This window comes from Macrotis lagotis, chromosome X, assembly GCF_037893015.1.
Source record: "Macrotis lagotis isolate mMagLag1 chromosome X, bilby.v1.9.chrom.fasta, whole genome shotgun sequence".
NCBI classification, from domain to species: Eukaryota; Metazoa; Chordata; class Mammalia; order Peramelemorphia; family Peramelidae; genus Macrotis; species Macrotis lagotis.
The window spans coordinates 691,095,553-691,108,240 of NC_133666.1; the positions used below are offsets into that span (position 1 = coordinate 691,095,553).

Sequence of the window (12,688 nt, forward strand, 5' to 3'; positions counted from 1 at the left end):
AATCTATGAATTCAAGGAAAGAGGATATAGCTAACTGTAGCTTGAGTAATATGATTTAAATAGGAATTCAATTGAAGTAATAATGTATTCTTTTCATAGACCTCAATTTAAAAATCCTTCGAGAAGATAAGAAATGCCCTGGGTCTCTGCAGATTATCAAATGGTAAGTTGCTCAAATTCAAAATGAGCTGAACAGCAACATTTTTATCATTTATCAGATAACTGACTAGGTTTTAACTGTTTAAATTAGAAAAGAATAGCACTGGCAAATACATATATAATCGTACTGTCTTATGTTTTAGGATAGGCAATGGTGGAAAATGATCCAATAATACTATTTTTCAATACTTCAGGATAAATTTATTCATATCAAGAGGAAAGCAAAAAGTCATTTGAAAGGAAAGAAGGCTCTACTCCCTGACTCCTGAGCTAATCCTGACTCTTACTTATAGAACATTATTGACATGCCACAACATGTGTGATAGTTTTGGAATGTGACTGACTAAAAGAGGCAAAGAGGTTATCAATTTGGGGCTGCTTCAGTCTAATAAATGCAAATAGAAGTTTTTCTTCTTGGCAGGTCTTTCTTTTTTTTGCTTTGAGATTAACCCATGTTAATGTTGTCCATTTATTTCTTGACAGGATTCAAGGTTGTTTTGATGCTTTGGAAAAGAAATATGTAAGTCTTCTAAAATTTCTGTTGTGATCAAAGGCCTATCTTTTAACACTTTTCAAGCCAGAATGATAACAAAGATCAGACCCAAGATCTGTGCCTCAGTTTACATTTATGGGTCAGTCTTCCTTTCTAGTTGCTAGTTTTAAGTTTGCTTTGTTTCACTAATGTCTCTCTTTGATATCACTCAGAAATCCAATACTCATTTTCTCTTTCATAAACTCACGGACCTCTCATGACCACAGAGTTTCCTTTGAAGTCACTGGAAGAGGTCCACAGGATGTGAAACCGAAGAGACAAGAATCTGGAACTTAGCACTTTGAATATACTCAGAATTGTAGAGATTAAATTTGAAGATAAGAAAGGAAAATTTTCCCCAAAGAGGCTGTTTGTGTCAGTTTTTCTGGCAACCAGTATTGGGACCTATGAATATGTACATTGAAAATTGCTTCCATAACCCATATAACTTTTTTAACATGGAAGAAATTTATTCACCAGGAAAACCAAAAAGCCTATATTTTATGCTTCTATTCTGAATAAAACAGTGGATATTAAGAGTGATTCCAAGATACAAAAGGCATGATCCTGCCCTTAAAAGAATTTATAATTAATTGGGGAGGGGGAGGTAAAACATGTCCACATATAACTACAATATCAGATAGAGCCTAAAGGCTCATTTCTGTTGAAGATTGTCCAGGTGAATAGCTCACATTTTGAAAATGGTATAAATGGAATCAGATTCAGCAAGTTAGGCTGCAGAAGGGGCAAAGAGTGTTGGCCAATGTACAGTGGTATGTAGTGTGACATAAGGATGCTTTGGGCCAGTCTGCAGAGGGCATTGAATGCTAGACTAAGGAGTTTAGATTCTGATGAGCAAGAGGATCTGATCAATTAGTCATTAGGACGATTAATCTGACAGCTCTATGTGTGGCTAGATGGAAAGGCTAATGAGAAGTAAGAGAGTTTAGGGTGACAGCAGGAAGAAAAGTGGGAGGACCAATATGAAAAAATGTTGGGTTAAAATAGACAAGGCCCTTGACTGGGTGTTGGGAGGAAGAGGTCAAAGAAAAGAGACAAGCTCAAGTGACCTGAGACTGGTAGTACATTATAACACGGAACTTGATGGGGAGATGAGAGTAGGGTTTTTTTTGGGTGGGTGGATGAGTTCAATTTTGGATGTAAGGAGTTCAAGGTGGTGGCAGAAAATTAGTGAAAAAAGATACATGAGACATAGTCCTGCCAGAAAGTCACTTACTATCTCATCCGGTTGGTGTGGCGAGTCTGGCCGACATTAAGCTCAGAGCTCTCTTGGCTCTTTTTCCCTCTGGGATCCCTGCCCTGTCCTTGCTTTCTCAATTGTGTCCTCTTTCATTTGACTTCAGTTTTGTAAACTTCTTGAATGAGTAAATCTTAAACCAATTGAATTGATCTGAAGCAGAGAGACAGTTTGAAAGTGTCTGGCATGCCAAGAACTTCCCTTTGAGACAGTGTCTACATATAGCTAGCAGATGAACTGTTTGGCTAAATTCATTGTTTGGGACAGTCAGGCAGCAAATATTTTTTAAGGACCTACTAGGTGCTAGGTACTGGGGATATGAAGATGATGAAGGAAACCATTCCCACTCACAAGGAGCTTACATTCAAGGATATGGATCCTAGAATATACCATGTATATTAAATATATGCACACACACCCATAACAGGGTGGCCCCAAAGACTTGGTGCAGTGCTAAGCATTAAAACTTTATTTTCATATCTTGTATGTGTATATGTGTATACACCTAATAAATATGAGAAGAATAAATAGAAATAAGTATGAGGTTTGTTTGGGAGGAAGATCACTAGGAGTTGGATCAAGAAAGGCTTCAAAAAAAGAAGACCTCTCTAGGCTGAATGTGAGGAAGGGAGGATACTCCAATAGTGCAAAGGTACATTTGGTTGTTTGGTTGTTGTACTCCTTTCTCAGAGGACCAAGTGACATCACAATGCTAGAGTTAAGGTACAGTGTGTCCGACTGTGGCTGATCAGAACAATATGAGCTTGGAAGGCTCTTCCATAGATTGGGCACTAAGAGATCATGTGAACATTTGGGGTGGATTTTTTAAATTTGTGTATCTCGTTGTTTCTTTTGAGATAAAAGCTACAGAAACTGAAGATCTTGAGGGATAAGCAGAGAGAAGGCTAGTTGAATTGAATCCAGTGTCTAGGAAAGAGAATGATGAAAAAAAAGATGAAAAAAATAGATTGAGATATGATGGTGAAGAGCTTTAAAAACTAAACAGAGGGGACAGGTAGGTGGCACAATGGATAGAGCACTGGCTGTGGAGTCTGGAGGACCTGATTTCAAATGTGACCTCAGAAAAAACTGAATGACCTTGGGCAAGTCATTTTAATCTCATTGCCTTGCGAAAATCTAAAACAAAAAAACCCCCAATCCAACAAACTGAAGAGAGGAGTTTCTACTTGACCTTAGAGGAAACAAGGAGCCACCAGAGCTTACTGAGGTCTAAGGGAGTGAGCACCATGGTTATATTTGCACTTTGGGGAAATGCTAGACATGAATGATCCTTTACTGGGGCAACAGGGAGAAAAGTCAGGAGGCTGGAGCAATAATTTGGATGCAAGAGGCTGTAGGGCTTGAACAAAGGTTGGTCATGGACTCTGGAAAAGGGGGGGTGAAATTTGGTTGACTTATTTTATGAATCTACCAATTGATTGAATTACTGTGCTATTATGACACGCTACTTCTGTTTACTATTTAATACAGAATTAGTACCTCAAAGTTTAAAAAATTTGTTATTTTAAAGAAAAGTTACTATTTTAAGGGGGCTGTGTAATGTTATAAAGCTCACATGTTAAGTGTAGGATGACTTTAAGAGAGCATTTTATCAAAGAGCTCATTTCCAGCTGAGACCCAATTCTGTTTTCTCCTAAAGTGTTTGATAAGTGGTACAGTGCATAGAGCACTGACCTTGGAGGCAGGAGGACAGAAGTTCGAATCCGGCCTCAGATACTTGACTCTTGCTAACTTTGTGACTTTGAGCAAGTCCATTAACCCTGATTTGCCTTGCATCCAGGGCCATCTCCAGTCGTGCTAATCCATATTTGGCTCCTGGACCCATTTGACTCTGGAGGAGAAAGTGAGGCTGGTGACCTAGCACAGCGTGCCCCCCCCCCCCCCAATCTAATTCACATTCATGTCATGGCATCTTCTCCTTGATGTCATGGTCTTCTTTGAGAAAGAAGGACAAACATTACAGGAAGTAACCCTTTGGGCTTTAGTGTTTGTAGCAACATGCACTTAGCAGACCAGCCACGTTGTGTCGCTAATGTTCCACCAATAGGCAGATGAGCTAAAAATTTGCTTTTGGAGTGTTGGCTAGCTGGGTTTTGTGCTCTAAGTGACCTCCAATTATTTAGATGCTACATTGGAACTTCTGGGTTTTTCCAAGTATATGGTACTAGTTGTATTACACTGGTGAATGGATGAATGCTCTGAAATTTCACTCAGGGAAGATCTGGGCTCAGCAGCCACCTCAGACACTAGCTCTCTGACCTCAGGCGATGCACTTAATGCCTCTCTGCCACAGTTTTCTCATCTATAAAATAGAGGGGTTAAACTCATCATCTCTGATGGGTTTCCAGCCCTAGGTAGAAGATCTTGGGACTGAAACAAAGCATTTATTTAGTTCACACGTGCAGGCTGTGTCTAGATGCTAAGTAGGGGTTCAGATGGAAGGAGTCATCAAGGGCCTAAGAAGTCCGCCAGTTAATAATGAGTGGAGCCCTAGGGTGACTCACTGACCTCTTTCCAGGAAGAGTGGGATTGACTTGATTATGACTCTCAGGGTCAGAGGCGGTAAGCTGGGGGCAGAGGGTGATGGGAGGATGACTGGAGTGGAGCTCTGTGGGGCCTGGGGACCCCAGATGTGACGAATTCTCACCAATCAGGAGTTTAGGGCCCAACACATTCAAACTGTCAGCTAAAACTATGATCTCATGATTAGGCTTTTGTTATAATTCATAGTCATGTTTTAAGAGACCTTAGTAGACTCACTTCTAGCTGAAATGTGAAAAAAAGCAAAAGTGTGCTGTCTGTCTCTCCCCTCCCCCAATTACAACTTTATTGAAGGCCCAAGCTTGCACGCTGTACTTATTAAACAAATGCTTTGAATGAACAAGGGAATGACCAGTACAGGGACTTTTGCTTTTCTTTGTACCCCCAGCACTCGGCACAGTGTCTGACCCATATTAAGTAGTTAACAAATGTTTGCTTGCCTATCTGCCCATATCTTTGGATCATCTCTTGAGCCATAGTTCATTAAACTAAATTATTGATCTATAGCTGTACTAACAGGAGATGCTTACTAACAATTATTTTCTTTTTTTATGCAGCTTCACATGGCAGTACTTGCAGTAAGTAAATATTTCAAAACCCACATTTTTTCCCTTCCCTTCCTTATTCTTTGGAAGAGTGAGACATCTGACCCTTTTGTGTTTCAAAGTCTATTTATACAAACTAAAAATACATGTTAGCTTCCCTCAATTGTTGCCAGGGATCCATTCTCATAGTTACCTTGTGAACTTATATTCAATTGCAGAAGTTTTGTTGATTTTTCTTTGGAAATGGCAAAATTATGTACGTGGTTGAGAATGGGAAGGAATCTGAGAAATCTTACTTTAGGTCTTAAGGTCCTACCTGGCTAAAGACTCCAAGCACAGATCAGCTAAACCTGTCCGCTTGGAATAGGGGGACTCATGGAACTCAATTCAGAGAGACTGGTGCATCCTTAGAGTGTGTTCTTCTGGAGTGATAGTAGACAGACCAAGGGCTCAACTTCTGCAATGGCAATCTCAATGGAAGAAATATTACTGGAGAGTCCTTATGTATGGGATCCTAACTAAGATAGTATAAGTGTACCCTTTGAGACAAAAGAGTAAACGTTGCAAGAATAATATCTTAAAAAATTAATTACATTTTCCTTTTTTATTAAAACAGATTTATACAAATCCCAGTGAACCTGAGGTAAGAACAAAATCTAAAGTCTATTTCCTCAAATTTGTTTAACTTTAGTTTGAATTATAACATAGTGTTTGACCATAGTCAGTGCTTAGTAAATGCTTGTGGCTTAAGTGAATTTCCATGGTGCTTTCCCCCACTAGGGGCCAGAGCCTTGGTATTTCTAGAGCTTACCATTAGCAGTTTGACTCTAGTAGGTACTTAATTAATACTTGTTCAATTGGGTTGGTTTGGAGTGAATTCTTTTACCACCCAATCAAATGAATATTTATGATATTCTTTATTATGTTGACTTGATTCATACTGACACTTGGATAAGAGATCTCAAAAAAAAAAAAAAGAAAAGAAAGCCCAGATACTGTTAGAAAAACCCCTTATCCATTCCATACCACACTGTTAAAAGGGATTTTTATATTGTTGGAGATGAAATTTTTTAATTTACAATATTCAGATATCAGTCACTTCATCTGTTTGAAAGAATAAAAGTGTTGTTGTTAGTATTCTGGCATAAGTCCAAATTGATTGCTTCCTTATCTCCTAAATTACCCTTTCTTTCTGCAGTCTTTCTTTAAAAAAAAGTTTTATTTTTGTTTTTAGATCCTATGACAGTTCTTTCCTTTTATACCCCCTGCCCTCACATTAAGCCTTCCCTTGTAACAAAGTAAAATCATATATGAAAATCGGATGATAAAGGAACTGTTTGACAGCATATGCAACATTCTGTTCCTGTAGTCCTCTACCTCTTTCCTGAGAGGAGGGAAGTATGTTTTTTCATCTGTTCTGCAAGATCAAAGCCATTCTTGTAATTAATCAGAATTTGGCTTCATTTAGTTATCGTTTCGATTGACCTTACTGAAATCATTTTCTATATTGAGCTCAATATTTTGTTTTCTTTGTTCTGCATTAGTTCTTATAAGCCTTTCTATAATTTTCTAGATCAGGGCTTTCCAAAATGCAGACTGCGGGCCTCATGTGTCCAGCAGAGTGATTTTATGTTAGTAAACAAAGCTGAGCTACTACCACAGACTCTCACTAAAACAGCAAATCAAAATATAATTGTCTATTGTTTCAATAAAAACTTTAAAAAGTAAGATTTGATAGCCCTGCTTTTAGATTCTTTATATTTCCCATTTCTTACAGCACAATTATATTCCATTAATTAATATGGCAAAATTTGAATTAAAAATTTTCAGCCATTTTCCCAGTGGGCACCCAATTTTTTTCCAGTTTTTTTACTGCCTTTTCCTTTTTTGTTTACACATATTTTAATATATCTATGAGGCCTTTCTATCTTTGACTTCTTTGAGTTTTGCACAGTAATAAGGTTGCTGGGTCAAAGGGAATGGATGATTGTGTTTTTCTTGGAGGCAGCTGGTTACACAATAGATTGAGCTCTGGTGCTGGCAGGAGGAACTGAGTTCAAATCTAGACTCAAGTCCCTATTAGTTGTGTGACTCTAGGCAGTCATCATTTAGCCTCTATCTGACTCAGTGAGGATCCAAAGAGGTATTTGTCAGGTGCTTAGTGAGTTTTTTTTTTTAATAAATGATTGTTCCCTTCCCCTTCCTTCATAATTCCAAATTATTTTCCAGAAATCTTGATTCAATTCATTGCTCCATAAATAAAATATTAATATGCCCGTCTTCCTATAACCCTTTCTTCTCCACCCCCCAACCTCCACATACACACACACACACACACACATACATACACACACACACACACACACACACACACACACACACACACACACACACACGGTTTCCATCTTTTCCTGTCTGCCAGTCAGTCAGCTTGGTATAGGAGATAGAGGGTCACTGGGGGGTCATGAAGAATGAAGACCTGGTTTAAAGTCCTGCCTTTGACACACACCAGTTGTATGCCCCAGGCAAGTCCATTCACATCTCCCTAAGCAGCTCTCAAAGCCTGAGGATCATTTTCCTAAGAACTGCTTTCTAACCACACCTCCCTATCCCATCTTGGGTTTGGGAAGGAGACTGCTAAGTCCCTATACATTCACGATTCACTAATTGAAGGTTGAGCCTATTGAGGCCTTTGTGAATCCTGAAGCTGCCATGCAGGGGTGACAGCCACCAACCAGAGAAGCACACCATCTTACTAGGTCATTGACAATCATCTGGAACAGCAGCACAGGGCTGAGCCCTACGTCTACAAGATGACGTGCAGGAGTTCTGGCGGGGAAGAAACTGGTTTGCACAGGCCTGGGCAGCCAAAATGCACAAACCAGTTTTACCCCTTTCTACCTTTATTTGTAGATGAATTTCACAATTTTTGTTTTTGCAGTTTTGAGGGTTTTGAGGTTTTTTAGAACCAAACTTTCTAATTGTCTATCACTGAGTCAAGCATGGCTATCATGTTTCTAACCCTTGATAGGTGCTCAGTTTAAAACTTGGGTGCCTGGGTAGTGAAAAGTTGAGTTTATAATGGTGATGAACCAAAGGAAAATCTTATAAAGCTGGCAGAAAAGCATCAAATGAATGGGCAGTATAGAGTAATGCAGGGAACAGGGAGCCAGCCAGGCTGTTCTCATAATGGAAAGTGACGAAAACTCTCATTTATGTCTCAGGAAAAGTATTTGCAGTCATTGGAGAGTGTTCTCTAAAGACATCAACTCGGTGAGCCCTTGCAGATAAATTATCCCTGCCCCCATGAGTAGCAACTCATATAAGCAAGATTTTATTAATTGGGGAGACTAAGGTATTGAAAGTCCAGTAATTGATGGGGAACAGAAAAGGAACCCAGGCCACATGCTGCCAAGTTATCTTCTTAAACCAATGTCATAGAATGCTCCAACCAATAGACACTGGTGCTCCCTTGTCTCTGGTCTACCATTCCCACCTAACCTTCACACGATTAAGAAATTGGGGAATATGAAAATTTTTTAGTAGAAATAGTGCATATTGAATGTATTATGTTGAAGTAAATATTTAGCTCCAAAAGTCTGCTGCTGCCTGTCCACAAAATTTATGGTACTAAGAAAGGTAGGAATAGAATACATGAGACATATCTGGAACCTACCCCAAATCCAGGTTGCCTCTGACAACAGTCAAGAGAAACCTCCCATTTCCTTTGACCTGTTTTCTCCCTTCTGTAAGACTGGCATCTCAAATATCAGAAAATATTTTTTTCCTGAATTATATAATACTGTGAAGAAACATATAAGTAAAAAAATTTATCCTAACACTGTGGTAATTAGTTAATCGATAATCTATTGACAAGTATTTATTAAGTGCCTACTACTAGGTGATGGATAAACAAATGCCAAAAATGAAATTAATCCCTGTTACAAAGATCTAACATTCTAACAAAGGAGGCAGATACTTCCATGGATTTGGGATGTTTTCAGTTTCATTACTGAAATGAAGCACATCCATGCCTCCCTCATCTGAGTGACTACTGACTGTATCCTTTCGTAACCTCCCTGCAGAGCAGGGAAACTTCCTTTAGCACAGGGGCTCTTAACTTGGGGATTTGTGAACTTGGGTTTTGTTTTTTAACATTTCTAGAATACTTCAGGCTTCATGTTTTGATATAATTGATTAATCCTGTATATTTTGTTTTATTTGTTTAAAAACCTTATTCTGGGAGGGGTCCATAGATTAGGAGGGAGATTTCTGCAGATTTTCTGAGGCAATCTATTTTCTTTGGCATTTTTAGAAAGTCACGGAGTTATACCAGTTCAAATTCCGATACACAAAGGAAGGACCCAAAATGGATTTTAGCAGGTATACTCTCATTTTAGACATTTAATTAAAGTAATTGCAATCAACTTCAAATATCATCATTTTTGAAAAGGTTGACATCTGGCAGGGATGGATAAGATCCAGGAGAGACATCCTCCCTTTGTATCCTCCAATGTTTCATCGCATCATGGTTCTTGAAGATTGTACAAAGGCCACAATCACTGACTGTTTCCTAAGTTGAAAAGGTTACTAACCTACTCTGATACCCACAGAGTGATGAAATTTTCATTCAAAATCATTCCAAAATACTATTTAAGTTATGGAGGTGTTGCAGTGTAAGTAGAGAGAGTACCCACAGAGATGTAATCGAATATCCTGGTGTGGCAGGAGTCCTCCATCCTAAACTTCTAGGAAATTGCCAAGGATATTGATTCTTGGTGTGCTCCATGGGGAAGGTACGGTAGATGGCTGTCACTACCACTGAGATCCTGAAGTCAAGTGAAAAACAGATAGGATTCAGACAAATAAAAGTTCTTTGAGAACAAGGGACAAATCACACTCTTCTTATTTTATTTCCAACAGTACATTCAGAGGTACTGTGAACACATTGTAAATATTTGATAAAATAATTGTATTGATATATAACAGACTTGCTCAATAATAATTGTTTAGATTTTATATTTAGATGAATCTGTGATGTCATTAGATACTTCCTCTGTTTGGGTGGATCAATCCCCACAAATCCTAGGATCTAAGGATTGGAAAGCACCATAGAGACCATGTGGTTGGTTCTTGTCCTTCATTATTGAAGAAGACCAAAATGACATCACTGTGTTTGAGACAAATGACAGTGTGTCCAACTGTGACTGATAAGATCAATCAGACTGCTCTGCCACAGGCTGGACACAAATAGTCCATGTGAACTCCTGGGTTGGGCACTCTAAACTTATAGAGATGTCATGCTTCCTTTGAGCTGCTTCAATTCTTCCTTCCTCATATAGTGCAGCCCCCTCACTGATGAGGGCACACCATGCTGGGTGGTCCTGTGCCAGTCCTGCTGTACAATCAATTCTAAAGTTCTTCAATGAGACTTTCAGGGTATCTTGGCATTGCCGTTTATTTTTTAAGGAAAGATTTTATTTTGAGTTTTACAATTTTTTCCCCCCTATTCTTGTCCCCCCTCCGAAGGCAGTCTGTTAGTAGTATACATTGTAGTATATATATATATATATATATATATATATATATATATATATATATATATATATTGATCTAAGTTGAATGTAGTGAGAGAAATCATATCCTTAAGGAAGAAAAAGTACAAGGGATAGCAAAATAACATAATAAGATAACAGTTTTTAAAAAATTAAAGATAATAGTCTTTGGTCTTTGTTCAAACTCCACAATTCTTTCTCTGGATATAGTTGGTATTCTCCATCGCAGATAGTCCAAAATTGTCCCTGAACATTGCACTGATGCTTGCTTTGTGTGAATTCTCCATAAAATAGTTTTTTTGGCAAGAATTTGTCTGGCACTCTAACAAAGTGTCCATCCCATCATAGTTGCACTTTCTGTAGTAATGTTGGAATGCTAGGCAATTTAGCTTGAGAAAAGACCCCAGTGTCTGGTATCTTCTGCCAGGTGATTTTCAGAATCTTCCTAAGACAATTTAAATGGAAGAAATTCAGTTTCCTGACAGGGCACTAGTAGACTGTCCAAGTTTCATAGGCATATAGCAATGAGGTCAGCACAAGGGCTCTGTAGACCTTCAGTTTGTGGTCAGTCTAATACCTCTTCTTTCCCACGCTTTCTTTTGGAGCCTCCCAAATACTGAGCTAGCTCTAGCAACATGAGTGTCCATCTCATTGTCAATGTGAACCTCCATGGAAAGGACACTGCCAAGGCAAATAAACTTGTCTACAGTCCTCAAAACTTCTCCATTTGCTATAATCAATGGTTCCATAAATGGTTGGCATGGTGCTGGCTGATGGAGCAAAATTGATCCGTACATTGTTGCATCTCAGCTTCAGAGGCTGCATTGATGTATAGTCATCTACAAAGAGAAGATCTTGTACCAACTATCCCTCCACTTTGGTCTTGACTTGAAGCCTTTTGAAGTTGAAGAATTTGCCATCAGCTGACCTTGAGGCTAGGTTCATCCTCATTGATGGCATTTGATAACATTGACTGAAAACATTATGCTAAAAAGTATGGGAGTAAGGATGCATCCTTGTTTTACTCCATTGGTAACTGGGAATTCTTGAGAGGATCATCCACTATCCAGAACTCAGGCATGCACTCTGTCATGAAACTGATGTACAATACTGATGAACTTCTCCAGTCAACCAAATTTTGACATTATTTTCCATAGATCTCATGACTGATGGTATCTAAGGCCTTGGTCAGATCTACAAATGTATACAGACCTCTGTTCTTTTCCTGGCATTTTTCCTGCGTTGTCGGGCAAAAAACACCATGTTGACTCTGCCTCGACCCTTTCTGAAGGCACACTGGCTCTCAGGAAAGTGACCATCTTCCAGGCATTTGATAACATTGACTGAAAACATTATGCTAAAAAGTATGGGAGTAAGGATGCATCCTTGTTTTACTCCATTGGTAACTGGGAATTCTTGAGAGGATCATCCACTATCCAGAACTCAGGCATGCACTCTGTCATGAAACTGATGTACAATACTGATGAACTTCTCCAGTCAACCAAATTTTGACATTATTTTCCATAGATCTCATGACTGATGGTATCTAAGGCCTTGGTCAGATCTACAAATGTATACAGACCTCTGTTCTTTTCCTGGCATTTTTCCTGCGTTGTCGGGCAAAAAACACCATGTTGACTCTGCCTCGACCCTTTCTGAAGGCACACTGGCTCTCAGGAAAGTGACCATCTTCCAGGTGAAGGATCAGCCTATTGAAAAGGACTCTGGCAAGAATCTTACCAGCAGTGACTAAAAGAAAAATACCCTTGTGATTGTCACAGGACAATCTATTCCCTTTATTTTTGTGGAGATGGACTATGGCGGTATCCTTGAATTCTTGGGGATAAACTCTTCATGCCATATAACTTGGAAAATTTCAGTCAATTTTTGGATGAGCAATGGATCACCCCCCTTGTAAATCTCAGCTGGAATAGAATCATCACCAGTTGCTTTGTCACTTGAAAGGAGCCCAATGGCATTCAAAACCTCTTCTTCAATTGGAACTTTAGCTAGGGACTGGACTTCATCTTGAAGTAAACCGTCACTGGCTTCTGCACTGATTGATGATAGTCTGTTA

The 12,688-nt window shown here is 38.9% G+C and overlaps 1 protein-coding gene across 3 annotated transcripts in view; it reads left to right on the forward strand.

Annotated features, from left to right (window-relative positions):
* HORMAD2 (HORMA domain containing 2) overlaps positions 1–12,688 on the forward strand; it is a 117,127-nt gene that overhangs the window by 13,569 nt on the left and 90,870 nt on the right. For all 3 annotated transcript variants that reach the window (XM_074206320.1, XM_074206321.1, XM_074206323.1), the window contains exons 4-8: positions 100–163; positions 643–679; positions 5,069–5,089; positions 5,673–5,699; positions 9,372–9,439. In XM_074206320.1, the coding sequence (XP_074062421.1) occupies positions 100–163; positions 643–679; positions 5,069–5,089; positions 5,673–5,699; positions 9,372–9,439 (217 nt within the window). The remainder of the gene's footprint in view (positions 1–99; positions 164–642; positions 680–5,068; positions 5,090–5,672; positions 5,700–9,371; positions 9,440–12,688) is intronic.